Here is an 18,492-nt window from a genome sequence, read left to right on the forward strand (position 1 = left end):
TCTCACATTTTCCGCTCAACGACCTCCCTGCTTCTCCCCACTGCAGATTCTAAGAAAAAGATTGTGGACTAATTTGGTTGATTTGACATGATTTTAGAGTGTTAGCCCTAGCACTCCTCAGAAAGCTTGGTTCTTCCATTACTGACTTATTTTTTTAGCATACCTATATGGAAAATGTCCCACTACCTCTGGGGGTCTGATTCATGAAATTTGATCATTGATAGCAGTAATAAGAAGCAAGATTTTCACTGACCTGCTGAAAATTAGCCACATAGGTTAAAAAAATCAAATCAGATCCAAAAAGGTAAATGAGACCAAAAAAGAAAGGAAGGAAGGAAGGAAGGAAGAAGGAAAGAAGGAAAGTTGGACTGTCCTTTGCTTTTTGCTGATAAGTTTTGGCATTTGAAGTGGACCTTCTTCTCTGTGTCTGAGCAGACTCATTTATACTTTGGCTTTTGAAATTTTATGCCAGGAGTAAATTGACAAATATGATTACTGGTCTTCACAGTTTAGGTGTTAAAAGAATGCCAAATTAAACATTGCATTTTGCTGTTGTTTTCAAAAAGAGTGGTGAATCAAAAACAGTTCTCTCTCCTTTTCTGAAATTTTTGCAGGCTACCTTCTTGCAGACTAGCTTCATCCCAAAAGTACCTTTAAAAGGTCATTTTACCCATCTGAGTCCACAATAGAGCTATAGCACGTAGTATGGGGTGAAATAATCTCTTCTTATCTGGATACATTCTTGGAATATAATTTTTATTTTTAGCTTTGATCATGGATTTCCTGAGTCATAAAGTCCCCAGATGAATGTTTTGTCAGAGGAATCGTTGTTTTAAAAGCCACAGAAACTATTATGAACCAACGATGTTTAATGATTTTTGTTTGAATTTTATACATTGTGTAGAAATAATTTTTTAAAAGGCCTACACCAAGACCACTGGATATTAATATTTGTTAGGCCTATCCTATGAGAAAACCACTGAATTATAATTAGATTTGGGTTTTTGAAAAAATTTTATAAAATGCCCACCATAGTCAGAATAGGTAGGTGTGGGGTAGTCATGCTTGCTATTCCATTACCATGCAAATACTAAAAGCTATCAATTGAATGGTTGTTTCTGGGGTGCAGGCAAAATTCTTAGGAGGAATAACACAATACAGTATTACCAGTCAGTTAACGACGGGCATGAATGAAAGAGCTAAGTGAGCTATGATTGACAATAGAAATGAACACATCTGAAATTACCACCAACTCTTCTTCAGAGATGAGCCATCCATCCCGAGAAACCTCAGCCTTTAAGGGCATTTTTGACCCTGATAACTAAGATAAACATTGAGTTATTTTTAGACACCCTCTACTGTGTGTCTAATCTATAATTCTCTCATTTTTTAGAGCTATTTCCTTCTCACATTCAGCCTGGTGCTTGGTGATCTCAGGATGTTTCCTAAGGGCCCATGGCCTCCTGCTGTAGCAAAACCTCCAGGCTTTCTCAACCTGGGTAACGCCTTAACTTATAGGGGAGACACACATCCTGGGCCTCACCTGTGACCCCAGGACTTGAGTGTTAGCAATCAGTCAGCCAACACTGTAGACAAACTGAAGACAGAAATTGACATGGTATTGCCAATGCTGCTTACCTCTCTGGGAAATTGTAATGTCCTTGATCGCTTTGTCCACATTACATTTTTGAAACTTGGTTTTTCTTACATTTCATTAAAGTTATTTAACTACTAAACACTAAGTTTTTTCAGGGCAAGACATAAGAGTACCTCAGTAAGTATTAGTGAATGAATCGATTAATAAATGTTCTTGTTCCTAAACTCTAAATATCACCAAAATATCTTTCAAAAAGTTATTAAGGCTCTAACACTGCAGACATTTTGGCAATATATACTGTAATTTAAGCAGTCCCCTTAATATCAGGAAGTGATATGATTCTTATATTAAAAGTTTTGCTTTGTCAGTTTCAAGCAAGCCAAGACAGACTTCTTAAAAAGCATAATAATTTTTGTTCCTAAAATATATTCTAATATTGGAGTGTGACTCTGCCACAGAGCAATTCAAGTTAATTGTCTGTCCATTTAAGAAATGATATCGTCTTTTCACAGCATTTCAAAGACTTGGATGAGTTGGGGTGTAAACATTTGCTCATGGGAACTTTATACAATCAAAGAAAAGAAATGAATGACTGATATGTACCTAGGCTAATTGAAGTGGTTCTGAGTCAACCAGATGTTTTCAGCTGAACCATGCCCACAGATGCTATTGCTTCATTATTCCTTAATCTGGGGATTACCCCAATTGGCTAGCCTGGTGACATTTGAGTGTTTCCAATAAGCTTTCCTCTCTTTTGTTACAAACTTTGTAAAGGGCTCTTATCTGGAGCCGGCCTATCTCCTGTCCTGGAAATGTTTTGAAGGAAGTTATCAGGGCTGTTTGTTTTTCCTGCTCTTGGATGTGGTCTTTGGTGAGGTCAGAAGAACGGAATGAGTGTTGCCACAGATGACACTGGGGCTGTTTCCACAGCTGGCTGCAGAGAGGGGGTGGGCAGACCCTCACAGATGAGTTAGCATGTGGAGGTAGATGATAGAAAACATCTGTCGCAACGGGAATGCGCAAAAACAAGGTCCCTTTGAAGATTGCCTTTGAATGATGAGGTGGGGGCTCTGCCTCCGTAGTGGAAATGAAGGATGTAGTTGTTGGCAGGCAGATGGCTTCGGGCCTGCTCTTGCATGAAATAAAGCAAACGTACGTGTTGAAAACCCCTGAGTAGTCAAATTGCCTGATTTTGCCAAACATTTATTTCCCCACCTATCGCACACACAATCTATGAGAAAGAGAAGGCATGCCAAAAGAAAAAGGTGGGAGTAAATCTAGGAGGAAAAACTGGTTATGAATATTTTCTCTTGAATAACTTTAAAACAATAGTATAATTTTAGCTGGTGGTCAAAAAGTCAGAAAGATCCTTTTTGCTATAAGTTTATTTTAATGTATTTGCAGCCCCATGTTATCTTTTACAGAAGTTTTGAAAAGTAATATAAAGATGGTATATCATCAAGGCCCTAAGATGATAACACTTCAAAATTTGAATACCAGTTAGTATATATAAAGACATATCTGTTTTCCTTCAGGGAGCAGTAGGAAATAATAAAACAAAAAACTTGGTGAACTATTTTTAAAAGAATAATACTAGTTTATTTTCTCACCCCAGCTACCTTCAAAAATAAATTAAATACAATGAAATTAGCATGTTTTAATTTCCTAAGTAAAGTTGCTATAGAAAGAAAAATTCTGACAATAGATTAGTCTGATAGCAAATAAATGCTGATGATTAGCAGATAAGAAATTTCTAGATCACTTGTAACGTGACCCAAAGAGGTGCTACTGCCACTATCCCCCAAAACCACATTGCTGCAAACCATGAATTTATGCTGCTTCTGCCCCTGCCTGGATTGCAAAACGGATGCCACAGGCCCTGGCCACTTCTCATTCGTAATCATCTTCAAAATCTAAGTCCTTCACAGGTACTTCTGTCTAACACTAGTCATATATCTACATCTTACAGCGAGGGCGTCTAGGAAATGTAGGGTTTTGTGGGGTTTTTTTCAATTCTATATTGAAAAGGCAGGATTCACTTTGGGGGAAACTAATAATATGCCACGAGAGTATTAAAAAACAAATGTCTTGGGCTTCCCTGGTGGCGCAGTGGTTGAGAGTCTGCCTGCTAATGCAGGGGACACGGGTTCGAGCCCTGGTCTGGGAGGATCCCACATGCTGCGGAGCAACTAAGCCCGTGAGCCACAACTACTGAGCCTGCGCGTCTGGAGCCTGTGCTCTGCAACGAGAGGCCACGATAGTGAGAGGCCCACACACTGCAATGAAGAGTGGCCCCCACTTGCCGCAACTAGAGAAAGCCCTAGCACAGAAACGAAGACCCAACATAGCAATCAATCAATCAATCAATCAATCAATCTTTAAAAAAAAAAAAAAAAATGTCTCCATCCGTGACTGACGAGGCACCACAGGAAGTAGCTGGATTAAGCCAATGAGGGATAACCTAGCTAGTAGCCCTGAACAGAAGAGAGAGGATCTGGAGACATTTATGACGTGGGATTGGCAAGACTTGACTGTGGTATTGTTATGTGTGATGAGGGAAAAGAAGGCAAGGATGGCTTCAAATTTTACGTATTATTCCAAGAATGGAACAGAGGAGAAAGAATATGCTCTGAGGAAAGAAAGAGAAAGAGAATGTTCAAAATGGGACATGGTAGTTTTGAGGTGCCTGAGATTCTAGGTTCAGTGAGCAGCTGGAAATTTGGGTTAAGAGTTCAGAAAAAAGGCCAAGACAACAAAGAACTTTTAAAAAAAACTTTCATTTTTAAACTATCTTTAACACTTTTGACTAATTCCATAAGGATCTAGCAAGTAGTAATATTTTGGAATTTTACTTCTGACACCGAACCCCTTGTATGTAGTTGTGATATGTACATAGATGCTGACTCACTACTTTGCAAGGCATTCAGCATCTCTTCCAACACTTGCCTGCAATAGCCATTTCAGACTCATCAATGGACAAGACATTATTTGGAGAGAAATGGAGGTTTCAGTTTGAGGGTTGCCATGCAAATATGTCATAAGAAAAGAAAGGAAATTGTTTTGGAGAGGAGATTGTATGGATAAAGGCAGAAACCTTACGGAGACTACTGAGGAGATGAACTAAATATTACTGGCTGTTCGTGGTTATAACATATTTGCAGGAGGCATATTAACGTTACAAAGACTATTTGAAGCTGTGTGGCCCTCAAGTAGGAACCGAAAAGGGAATTAACAAAATGAGTAAGAAATACATGAAGAATTTCTTTAGAAGCAATGCAGTAGAATAATTACTCAGCTAGAGCCATGGCAGACATATAAAAAATAGAGCAAAGTTTCTCATACTTGACCTTGAATATGACTCACCTGGAAATCTTATCGAACTGCAGATTCTGATTCAGTGGGGCTGGGGCTGGACCAGAGATTCTACACTAGGCTCCCAGATGACACTATCTGTGCCTGGACCACACTATGAAGAGCAAGGTACTAGAGAGTTTAAGACCATTCTATTAAACAAAGAAAAAGTCACACCCACTGATATAGTAATCCTGTTTAGGAGAAATGGCAATAAAATCTAAGTGTAACTAAATTTCTAGCACAAACTATATAAAAGTAGAATACTGAAGAGTAGAAACATAAAGTTGGCTTTCATCTCATCTACTGGACAACTTTAGGTACATTAACTAACATCTCACATCCCTCAGAATATATCTTGGTTGGATGCTGCTAATATGTAACTTTTTTACCTTAGGATATGGCCATGCCACCAGGACGTAGTTTATATCAGCGTTAGGTTACAAAACATTTCACCAACAGTGTATATACTAAGTTTGAGGCGTGTTAGTGACAGTAGTACTGATAGAAAGCGCACTTTAAAGGGAGTAAATCCCTTTTTGAATAGGGTCATGGCTTCATACCTATATCTTAGGTCTATTCAAGTTGGCAGCTTTAACCAGGCAAATTCCTAAAAATGTCTTAAAGGAGAAGACAGATAGCTCAGAAGTGTCCTCCGAGGGACCACAAAATAAAGTACATTTTGTAGCAAATTGCAGGACAAGGAATAGTGGCTTTCCTAGTAATATCCAGAATCAAGGTGCCTTGTAACATATTTCGGTAATTTGCTCTATAAACAATGGCCACAAGTAGGGTAACAGACAGCCTTTCTTCTTGATCACCCCTGTGATTTAAGAAATGATCTCCCAGGCCCCTTCACCAGTAGGATGCTGCAAGACCTTGAAAATTATGTGCAGCAGGGTTTTTTGGCTTATTTGTCAGCAAGGAGAAGTTTTTAACGAGAAGTTTTATGACAGCTCACAATCCTGAGCGCTAGTTAAAGCGAGACAAACATCTTACCAGACAAAAGACGCTGCCCATAAATATTCAGACCTCTGCTGGAAATCCTGTTTGCCTTATCGTTTGGAAGAAGACTGGCCTGGAATCCTGCTTCTGATGTGCATTTTAAACTTTCTGTACGTTAAAAATCTACTTGGAGGTATACAAAGTGATGGCTGTACAAGTGAATAAAGCATTTCTTCTCCATCACATGGCAAGGTTTGACAAGAATCTTAGGCAGATATATGGCTATTAAAGCAGTGTGTGGCATGTGAAAGACCTCGTAAAAAAAGCTTATACTGTGATATATAAAGGAAATTTTGCAGCATTTGATTGGGTCCATGTAATTCTTGCATAAAATGGAAATCGTGCAGTGGATCAACCTTGGAGTTCCTTGGGTGGTGTGCAGCCCTTAGAATTAGAAGCCCAGAAATTCTCTTGGTAAATGGCAAGACTGTCCAGCAGTGAAAATGGCAGTGGTCGGACATGAGCACTTTTAAAGGAACGCAACTGAATGAATGGATTTTTAAGACCATGCTGTTGTCCAATCAAGAAAGTGCTTTTGTGATTTCAATTGAATCACCTTGTCCAGTTAGAACATAGAGTTGCTGTTATGTTTTTCATCTTTTTAAAGTCATGGCAGCCCTGTCAGATGAGCAAGTGCCCTTCACTCATTTAGAAATTCAGCACCACTACGACCCATTTCATGACAGACACTGTGCTGGGCTCTGAAACCCTTACAAAATAAAGTATCATGAATGGCACAATGAACTTAGAATTCAGGGGAGGAATAAAGTATAATCATGATCAGATATATGCCAAAAGCTAGGAGACAAGAGAGGAGCAAATGACCAACAACCTGGGTCAGACACACGAGCTGTTCCCTAGAATGGAGCATTTGATAAGAATCTTAACACACACATGCAAATCTGCTGGAGATGCCCAGGCAAAGACACCAAGGATGGGAGAGCAAGATGGGTCGGAGACAGTTGAGTAGTTCAGTGTGCTGGAGGAGAGGCTTCATGTGGATGGGATTTAGATTAGAAGGGTAAATTGTAAGCCATGGGATCTTAATGGAACATGTGTACCGTGCTCAAGGGGCCATCTTGGATCTACCTGCAGGGACCTTCTTTGGAGATAAAATGTGGAAATGAGTAGGAAGGCACAACCTCATGGGTGACCCTACTGCTCATTCAATCTAGATGGGACAAGCAGGAATGGAAACTATTTTGATCTTATAATTGATGATCCTATCTACCCTTATACTCAAATATAACTTACAGTAGCCATTGGCTTATCAGTGCCAGTGTCCTAAACATGTGACATTTCCGCTATAAGACAATATTTTTCAAGATGCTAACTCAGTTGTAAGCATGCAATCTAGGCTGTACTTTGGTAGAGAAGATAGTTTAACACAGTTTCCTTTATATCCTGTCTTGGAACAAACATTAAAGAAAATCGGTTTTGCTCATCTTTAAAGTGACAAGTGTATTTTTTTTTTTTAAGGTAGGAAAATGGTCGGGAGCTGTTATCCGTATTGATAGTATAACTTTGTATTATGTAATATATGTGATGAGTAGATATCAGAGGCTTTTTTTGTTCTTAAAAAATAGGGAAGATGGTGAAATATAACGTGACTAACCCATTCATTTGATAAGTGCCACAGCTTAATGGTCCTTAATATTTATTTTTATTTTTCTCAAATCTCTTTTAAAAATTTTTTTCTTATTAGAAAAATTATGGAGCCTTTTACATCATTTCCCTGCTCATGGAACTTCTTTTTTTTTTAATCGAAGTATAGTTGATTTACAATGTTGTGTTAATTTCTGCTGTACAGCAAAGTGATTCAGTTATATGTATATATACATTCTTTTTTCATATTCTTTTCCATTATTGTTTATCATAGGATACTGAATATAGTTCTCTGTGTCATACAGTAGGACCTTGTTGTTTATCCATTCCATATATAATAGCTTACAAATCTCTTTAAACTGATTTTGGAACTGTGCAATGCACCTGGGTGAGGAAGCCGTATACCACAGGGGCCCTGCAAATGGAGACAGAGGACTTAGGTTACACCATTAGTTCTCCCACACAAATAATGTGATTCCTTCACATCGTCTACCTCACACTGCATGGGTTTTTATGGCACATAGGTTTGTGTGTGGTGGATCTCGTGGCCGAGAGCCACACATTGATTACATGGTTGAAATGGGAGGTGATGAACGCAAATCCACCCTTTGTTGATGAAGACATGAGACTCTCTGAGGAGGCCCTGGGATCCTTGTGTGCACACTTAATATTTCCATTGTCTCAGCAATGATAATTTCTTTAAGTAGAAATATGAAAAGAAAAGATTATATAGTAACCCACCTGCATGATGAAATTCCTTTTATAGTTTTAACCAGGTATAGGAGTTTAATGATAAAAGAACTAATTGGTCTACTACACATTCAGTCAACAAAACCATTTGAGCCTTGGACCCCAAGGTCTTCAAAATGTCAACTCTTCCTCAATTCTGTAATATATTTAAAAGCCATTGTACTCGATTAGATTTCTAAAGAAGCTTGTTAAAACATCAAAAGTCACTGCTAAACAAATTTCTTAATTTTAAGCACAAAACTCTAAAGGATTCAATAAAGCATTGTTGAGAATACTATTATCTATGTACCTGCTTTGGTAAAAAATACTTCCATGTGACATATTTACTTAAATTCTCATTCAAAATGACACTCTTGTATAAATAAGCATTTAACCAGTAGTTGAAACCATTATTCACAGTTGAATAAGCATGGTATATAATTAGGATTCTTTTAAAGGGGACTCCATGGTTAAAATGAATTTGGCTTTAGTGACTTTTAATATTACATATTTTTAATAAAGCACTTCCAATTAATGGCAACTGAACCCAAAAGCAACATGAAATTAAGAATGTTTATAAGACTGTAAGAAAAAACCCTCCGTTTTTACAGTTAATAGATATTCTCTCATTAGATAAACTACGTACAAAACTCTTCTAAATTTACCACATAACAATGGAAGATGCCCTGCTTCTAAACATGATACCCCAAACCCACAGGTACCCACCTCTAGGTAGCAGTCCAAATATACCAATCAAATCTAATTTGTCTGAACTTAGAAAAGAGAAACCCAGCTCTAGTTAGCTGTGTTTCCAAAATAAATAGCAATATACATTTGAACTCTAAACTAACCATATAGGCACTATAAAGTTACATAATGTAAAGTCAATAATAGTCTTGCTTCCTTTCGTTGATAAATTATACGAATTGGGCAATTGATTTATATGCCAGGTGTTTAAGAAACTGGTTTATAGCATAAATATAATCTCAGTGTAGAATCTAAGGTCTGCTGTTAGTTGTAGGGAGCAGAGAGTGGATGGCTACTTTGTGCCATTTTCTAAGTACTGCAATTTCAAATCTTTCTCATTTTGTGTAACTGGAGCTTATGAATATATATTTGTGTATACCAGGATTTCTGAACCCTAGCACTAGTGTTTTTGGCTGGATAGTTCTTTGTTGTGGAGAATTGTCCTGTGTGTTGTAGGATATTCAGCAACCATGGCCTCTACACACGAGGTGTCAGTGACACCCCTTCCCCAGTTTGACAACTAAAAATGTCTCCAGACATTGCCAAATCGCCCTTTTAGCCACTGCAGAATCACCCCTTGGTGAGGACCACTGGTGTATGCACATACACAAATACTTTTTATTTTGATAATTTCTATAAATATGCTATGGTGGCATTAGTAGAACTTTTTACATCAGGTGAATTTCAGATCTCATCTCTAAGGGTGTGGTGATTGAATATGTTAATAAATGCACACATACGTGAGCACAACCTTGGTTTTGAAACTGAACTGCCCTTTGTGAGAACAAGATTTTTCAGAATCTTTGGATTGCTTCCTTTTGACTATTAATCTCAAAATAACATTTGTAAGAACCTTTTGATTTGAGTTTTTCTCTTTCATCATTTTCCAACCAATATTTATGAAACATATATTACATGCCTCCTACTGTAGACAACACCATGACACTGTAAATAGACAGTTTGAACAAGCAAACGTGATTTCAGCCCTTCTAGAATGAACAATCGAAATTTTAAAAGTTGGTAAATGTTAGCCATTTTTAATTTTACTGAACAATTTGTGGTGCCGATATATAAAATTAATTCACAAACACTGTTTCAAGTATCTACTGCATGTAATTCATAATTATAGGGATTACAAATATGTGTAAACATTACCCTCGCCCTCTTGGAAGGTATATTGAAAGAAGCAAGTGGAGAATAATAAAGGGAAGGAAGGATAGGGGCTAACATGGGGTCCTCAAGGCAACCTGGCTTCCACACCTGGTTATTCACCATTCTCCCAAGCCTCCAGTGTTTGTTGGAGATCATTCCAAAATGCTTCCAGAATGGAAGTCATATCTTCCAGCTTTGCCACAGCTTTCTGGGTTTCAAATATATATATTTTTTAAGACAGACCATCCTCTGCAAGTTGGACATTGATCAAGGTAGTTGAGGATTAATGAGTGTTTCTGAGGATGGGGAAATCTTTCCCAATCCTTTTTTATCTCTCCCTAGGCAGCCCTATGTAAACCTCACCAAGCACCCCTGCAAACAAAACAAAACCCACGCCAACATCAACAAATGAAAAGGTGAAACATCTCTACATACACAACATGGAGTGTCACACACTCATATAGCAGGGCACTGCATTTGGTTAGCTATTTCCCAAGTTAAGTGAAATAACTTTATGCCATTTATATGATGAAAACATCACTGCTACTGGAAAATCCGTTACACTAACTAGTTTACTTGTAAGGGCGTATCATTCTCTGTACGTCACATGTGCTAAAAATAGCCTGGTGTACACAAACTCCACTAGATATTTATTCTAGAAATATTAAAAACTGAGAAGCAGAAAACACACAGATGAGAAAGACAAATGACCTTAAACCACATTTTTTTAAGTCATGTTGAATGATTACTACTAACAAGTCCCATGGTTTTGCATAAGTGACCATAGCAAAAGAGCACAGTATGGGCTGCAAACATTTTTTTCTTTTTGGAAGAAACATAAAGATTTCTTTTTGTTTTTTTCTTCTTTTTAATTTATTTTTTATTGAAGTATAGTTGAATTACAATGTTGTGTTAATTACTGCTGTACAGCAAAGTGACTCAGTTATACACATATATACATTCTTTTTCATATTCTTTTCCATTATGGTTTGTCACAAGATATTGAATACAGTTCCCTGTGCTATACAGCAGGACCTTGTTGTTTATCCATCCTGTATATACCAGTTTGGGCTGCAAACATTTTGACCTGAGGCATCTAGATTGGACAAGAGGGAAAAAGAGGGTGATATTTCTTTTCCTTTTTTTCACTTACGTTATAATTTTCCTACCTTTTATTAATACTTTTACATTTCTGTGATTTCAGATTCAAGGCTCCCTTAGATTCCAAACAGGAAGGAATTTTAAATGTGCTCCAACACAAGCACACTGATCAAAAAGAAACATGTCAGATCATCAGACTGAGGCCTGAATTACTCAGATAATCACCCCATTTCAGCTCATCAAAAATGCAGGCTTGACCTCTTTGCCTTTTTAAACAAAATGTAATATAATTATTACACAAAGGCTCATACCCTATCACAAGATTGGTTTAAAACAAATAATTGAGAAACAGTATAAATAAAGTAAGACCAAGTATTTGTAACACTGACTTATACAATAGCCGTTTATAGACAGAGCACATGTCTCAAATTTAGGGGGCATCAGAATCATTTGGAGAGTTTATTAAAACACAGATTCCAATGCCCGAAGCCCAGAGAGTCTAATTTAAATTCTTGATCATATTTGGAGTGGCACTGGCCTAGAATATTGACATTCACAGGAACATTCATACAGGTAATTCTCATTGTGGTCCATATCATGGCATTAATGTAGGTTTTAAACCATCTATGTGTGTTCTTGATGGGAGAGAGCCTTGCTGGTGTTTTCCTCAATTTGTCAATGACCCTGTATTTCTGTTAGAAAATTAAAATATCAATGAACTCTCCTAGACTTAACATTTCTTTCAAATATTGGCAGGAGGTTAACAACACAGATGCTTTTGTGGCCTTAGGTCAGATATATTTATTCCACATCAATGATCTTTGGAAACTTTATCCAAAATCCTGTTGAAATTGTTTATTTCAGAATTAGGGCAAACGGCTCCACCCTATGACTCTTGAGTGTGAACAGCTTTGTTTTGCAGAGGCCGTGGCTAAAACAGACCAGACAGTCCCATCAGCTGCCTGGTCATTGTGCTTTTTAGCGGAATTACAGCATGTTACAGTATTTTTCTTTGCAGCTTAAACATTGAGCAAACCCAGATATCCGGAGATGCTAAAATGAAAAATCTGTTTCCTCTTGCTTTGCCATTTGCCAAGCGAACTCCGTCAGACAGCACATTCTATACCTTTTGAGTAAATGAAATTATCCTCTATGTGTTGGCAACATCTGTCACAAAACACTTTTCAGTCTATGGCTTAAATGCATCGGATAGGAAGGGCTTTGACAGTGTATTCAATGAGGCACGATTATAATTTTGCCTTAACAACCATAGATTTTTCTCTTCCTTTTTTGTTACTTTTTCTTTCTTTTTCCTCTCCCCCACACTGTTTCATGTCTTACACAATACAAAAGAGGTTCTGTGGCTGAACTGCAATTGATGAACACAGTGACTGGCAAAGCCCAGTCTCGGTTATAGATAACCAGCACTTCAAACTCCTGAAGTTGTCTGTCCCTGGTAAAGTGCCATCAAGACAATGTGTTTCCCCAAGGGGTTCCTGTCTGCTATTTCCAACTTACTCACTGCTTGTAAGTTTCTTCCATCCCTTGAGATTCTTAAGAAATGTATGATCTCAATCATTTGTGGGAATCCTGTGTTTCTTGAACATTTTTACTAAATTTGAATAAGAATGTATGTCCTGATGTGTCCTCCCCCAAGAAGCCTTATTTCGTTGTTCATTTCATTTGCAATAGCTGGCCTGATTAGGAATGTTTCTCTTACATTGTCTTCCACTCCGTGCCTAGCGCTGCTATTTCCAATGCTAAATGATGACACATCCCTCCCCCCACCACACAATCACACACACACACACACACACACACACACACACACTCTTCCCTTTGATTGTCAGGTTTCTGGTTTATACACAGAAGCAGCGCTCACTCTGTGGCATCTGTAATCAAATGAGTCCCCAAGCACTTTCCATGAAAAGATTCTCTAAAGAGACCAGATGATCCTTCCGAAATTAATTCCAAATGCAGGCATTCAATCCTTCTATACTTATCATGCATAGATTTTGATTTGTCTGTCTGTCACAGGCTCACCTTATCTCATTTACATATTGCCACCCCCAAAAAAGACTTAAGACTACCTATCATACTGCTGGGGAGTGAGGTCACCCCTAGGGCATTGCGAAGAAAGTATCCTGGCCAAACACAATTTGGTCTTTATCTCTGATATATGATGAACAATTCTTTATGTGACTAGGGCAATCCGATTAGAATTGTGGGGTTTCCGAGACTGTCACAAGTTAGCTGTGTGTCAGAACCTCTAGGGGCAAATATTCTAAGAAGATAGCCTAAATCTCAAGTTCAAGAAGAGTATTGAAGTGTTGCACCTGCTAAGGATTAGAATGTTGTGAAAGTGCCACATTTTGGCTAAAAAAAAAATGCTTCAGAACTTCTGTCTTAACTCTGAGATTATTCTGTAGTTTATCCCTAAGTGATTTAAGAAACGTCTCAGTTATTCTCAAAGTATTTACTGCTAGTTTGATATGACAAATACCTAAAATAAAGGCTAGTAATTTTTTTTTTTTAAGGAAAAAGGAAAGATGCTTTTGTTAAATTCAGGCAGCAGGAAGAAAAAGTGTTGTGTCTCTGAATTATAATTAAGTAAAAGCTTATCATGTCTCTCATTCAGAAGCATTCTGATGAATGACAGTTTATGGAAGCATCAAAAAATTCAAGCAATGCAAATGCACAACTATGTCTATTTACAAGTTACAGATTATAAAATAACATACATGTTTTGATTGATTGTAGCTCAAAAGTCCAAATGTCTTTGAGAACAAAGCTAGCTCTGTATATCAGTCATTTACAAATATATGGTTCAGTTTCTATTTTCCTTCCATATTGATGAGGAAGAGCCCACAAGGAAGGCTGAGTGACAGCCTGATCTTTTAACAGGTACAGTCAGGGAGCTGGATTTGGATAATAGCACGAGAAACATTATCCTGAGCTAAGGCATTTTAGGACATATTTGCTTGTGGGTAATTAGTTTGGGTGCTGAGATCCTTCCATCCACATGAATCTGACTTATTTTTTTTTCTTCAAAATGTTTATTTATATGAAAAAAAGTCACATAGAAAAATAATGTTTACAGAAAAAAATAGCATTCAGATTCATAATCATTTTTCTACCACTGGGTATTTAAATGAGCTTCTGCCTTTATTACTATCTTTAAAATAAAACATTGGAATTATACAGTCTCAAAGATTCCATCCAACCCTAGCTTTTCAATTAAAAAAAAAAAAAAAAAGATCTTTCAATTCTCTAAGTTAGTCAATTAAGGTGGAATAGTAAGATAGTGGAAAGGAAAAGGAAGGGAAGGGTAGTATGGCCTGGTTCCAGGCTTCATGGGCCATGTGACACTTTGTATATGGACAGAATTTTTTTTTTTTTTAATTAATTTATTTATTTATTTTAGCTGTGTTGGGTCTTCATTTCTGTGCGAGGGCTTTCTCCAGTTGTGGCAAGTGGGGGCCACTCTTCATCACGGTGCGCGGGCCTCTCACTATCGCGGCCTCTCTTGTTGCGGAGCACAGGCTCCAGACGCGCAGGCTCAGTAGCTGTGGCTCACGGGCCCAGTTGCTCCGCGGCATGTGGGATCTTCCCAGACCAGGGCTCGAACCCGTGTCCCCTGCATTGGCAGGCAGATTCTCAACCACTGCGCCACCAGGGAAGCCCCAGAATTTTTTTTTTTATGTCTATTATTTCTTGCATTTCCAACAGTTATGATAAATCAAAAAGCATATTCTAGAAGTAGGCCTTTCCATGATGAAACACTTGATATTTTTGCATTTAAAAAAATGTCAGTGCTGTTTCATTTGACCAGCAATTAGCAGAGTTCAGTATCCTCTAGGCTTGTGTCAAAAGCACAGGTAGAAAGAAGGTAGGTCAAAAGATTAGGAGGAAAAAATATGGGAAATAGTAGCTTTGATTTTTATAACATTTGTGTTAGATTTTAATATGTCCTTTAAAGGTATCCCGTCAAGAAACCCATCTGGACCAGCATTATCCCCCTGGGGGAAGGTTGTATTGAGGTGATCAAGAATTATCTGTATAAATCCTGGGTAAATGACAAAAACAGAAGTTTTACTCAATATCAAGAACAATTAGAGAATTTCCATAGTATTTATATTTTTCAGTCAGAGAAGTTTGTATGTAGAACAGTGAGAGAGGATATATCTGATGTCTTAGAATACATTCTACATTGAATATTGGAAGTATAAATGACAACGACAGATAAATCACACCAGAGATAAAAGTCGCTAATGTACATATTTAGACAGGCACAAAATGACATGAATGGATGTAAAAATCACACATGGCTCGTTAGCCTTTTTAGTGAGAAGTAAGCACGTATGATGTTGACACAGTTTACTGTGTTTATTTTTTTTAAGTTTCCTTTATTGTGGAACATGTTTTCAGATGGACGTTGTGTGTGCTTATAGGGTGCTGTGATTACGCCAACAATGGACCATCCTATGTCAATGCAGCCAGCAAACATGATGGGCCCCCTGACACAACAGATGAATCACCTTTCGTTGGGCACAACAGGAACGGTGAGTTGAAGAGTTTGTTTCCTTTTATTTTCTTGGACTTCATCAATGTAAGGTGCAATACTCGCTGTTCTTACTGGCATCATCAGCAGAACTGGTTCTGCACCACTGACTAACATGCCTTTTAGGTCCCACTGTGAATAAACTGCCCTCTGCATGCACAGTTCCAGGGCACATTTACTCGCATTGACAAGGCTGAAGGTTCTACCGCATTGCATTTAAATTTGTGTTACTTCTGGTTCCTATGATGCAATGCACCAGGTGTGTCTATTTTAGACCTTGTAAATTAATACACTTGAGCCTAGTTTTTCTTTCCCAGATATTTACCACTTCAGCTCACAGCATCCCCAGGTTATTCACAAGACAGGGGTCCAACCTTGATTATGACTAATATTCAGGGCTTTTTATTTACTTTCAATGTTTAAAGCAACAAAAAGTAATTGAGAACCTCACATAATCAACTTATTCTAATCTTTCTTTTGAATATGTCAACATAGATGATGTTCAAAAAAGGAAAGGAATCTAATGTACCTGATTTTTTTTATAGGTAGGGATGTTTTTGATTAGCCATTATTTTTCCTTAGGGCACAAAAGTATATTCAGAAATGCCCATTGCAGCCTTGCTTTTATATCAACAAGGCAGTTGAAATCATTGGCAAACCTTTGTTTTTTAAAAAATCTTTTCAAAGACAGTTCCCCAAATGGTCAGGAGGGCAAATGTCTAATACAACATGGAATACTGCAACTTTATTAATTATAGAGAACAATGAAAAATGTCAAAACCAATATCCCATGTAACAGTTTTTATTTTTCATAAATGTTAATGTAGATAATTTTGTCATTTTTAAAGATGGAGAGAGGAAAACATGTATCTTCTTCTGAGTGAGACAGCTTTGATACTATAGAAAGCCTGATGGAGCCCTATTGCTTCTGTCTGTCCTTAGGAAGATAACATCTCCTGGTCTCAATGCCCCTCTCCAACCAGTTGAAGTAATGAACATGGAGATCTATGGGACCCCTTCAACCATATGCCTCTATGACTTTATGCCTATATGTCTCATAGTCACCACTACTGTGATTCTTCTCAGTTATGCTGGCAACATCTCCAAACATCTAAGTACACTAGGTACATTAGCTGTATATTGGAGATTTTACCTTAAAGCAATGGTTTGCTTGCTACATAGATGTGTTGACTCACAGGCTTTTGAGGATTTAAGAAGTTTCTGACATGTTCACTGAGGTCTCAGTAATCTGCTCTAAATAGGAGGAAAGTCTATATACCTAATGGAAAGAGTCCCATTGTTTCAATAAAGAAAGTTAGTTTTATGAACATAAACAAAGTACCCAGCTAGAAGGCCTCAGTTGCTGAACCTATAAAAAGCAGTTGGTGATACCTATGTGTCTGAAAGCTTAGACTAGATCAAATGATTCTTTAGGTCTCTGAACTAGACTTTTAAAAGTCATGTGTAAGACTATGTTTAATTTTACAGTGTGGTACAGCTAATTTTCATTAGAATTTGAAGATACTATTTCTATAGCTTTTAGCAATGTGTGAAGATTACCTGTAGTCACTTTTCTCATTTATTAATAAAGCAGATCCCAGGACAATATTGGAAGGCTTGAAGTTTCTCATGTCCCACTACTGATTTCCCTTTATATCTGCTTTCCCCTACTTAAATGATCACAAATTATGAATAAATGAAGTAATGCACTTTTACTGTATTGAATGACAATTTGTAATCTGATAAAGGAGGGAGTTCTAAGGCAAAGCATAAAAAGAAACACTTTATAAATTCTACTCATTTGAATCAAAAGCAAAGCCAGCTGACTTACTGGAATTCAAATTTGGAGGAAACTAGGAAAAATATGACCTAAGTTAATTGAGAATATGACTGAATCCTTTAAGAAATTGAAAAATAAGCTCAATTATATAGAACAGTATCAATAAGAAATACTTATTGATTCAATAATGTCTATTATGACTAGTGTTTGAGCATTTTCAAAAAGGATACATTTATACAAGACCACAAATTTTGCCCAGCTGGTAATAGCCAAATTATTCAATAATGATATATCCCCTTTTCTTTCTCAGAAAGCAAAAGTTTTAAGCATGTGGCTTATATTTAACATCAAATTTCTTCTAGCTTTTTTAAAAATTATTTTCCTCCTTCACATTTGTACTAATGCTTAAAAACATTATAAGCTTTATGTAAATTGATGTTTTGCAAAGGTTTAAAGTTTCATAAGGTTCTGAAAAGGCAGAGAGAAAACAGTATTAATTTGTAGATTTATTCAACAAAATATCACTGACAATGTTGAGTGTCCAGCAGGAAGTTATACTTTTTTCTTAAACTGTCACTCTTACACTTTGATATAATATCATAGATTCATTTTATCTGAATTTTTGATTGGCATTTGGAGTGGCTCTTATTGATTCTTTTGATTCTTTTAATCAGATTTCACCACCTTATTAGATCTTTTCAACACACTTTATCCATTGCTGGGAAGGTGGCCTGGTATCATGGAAAGAACAGTGGGTGTTGAATTTGAGTTTAAAGCCTGGTTCTGCTCCCTTATTAGCTGTGCATGTTTAGGCAGGTTACTTGACCTCTCTGAACTTTTATTTCCTCTTTTGCAAAGTGGGAA

General features: G+C 37.2%; 1 protein-coding gene across 10 annotated transcripts in view; it reads left to right on the top strand.

Moving 5' to 3' along the window:
• RBMS3 (RNA binding motif single stranded interacting protein 3) overlaps positions 1-18,492 on the top strand; it is a 713,376-nt gene that overhangs the window by 626,355 nt on the left and 68,529 nt on the right. For all 10 annotated transcript variants that reach the window (XM_036869064.1, XM_036869070.1, XM_036869066.1 and 7 more), the window contains one exon: positions 15,739-15,849. In XM_036869064.1, coding sequence (XP_036724959.1) covers positions 15,739-15,849 — 111 coding nt within the window. The remainder of the gene's footprint in view (positions 1-15,738; positions 15,850-18,492) is intronic.

The sequence above is a fragment of the Balaenoptera musculus genome, chromosome 11, assembly GCF_009873245.2.
Source record: "Balaenoptera musculus isolate JJ_BM4_2016_0621 chromosome 11, mBalMus1.pri.v3, whole genome shotgun sequence".
Classification (NCBI taxonomy): Eukaryota; Metazoa; Chordata; class Mammalia; order Artiodactyla; family Balaenopteridae; genus Balaenoptera; species Balaenoptera musculus.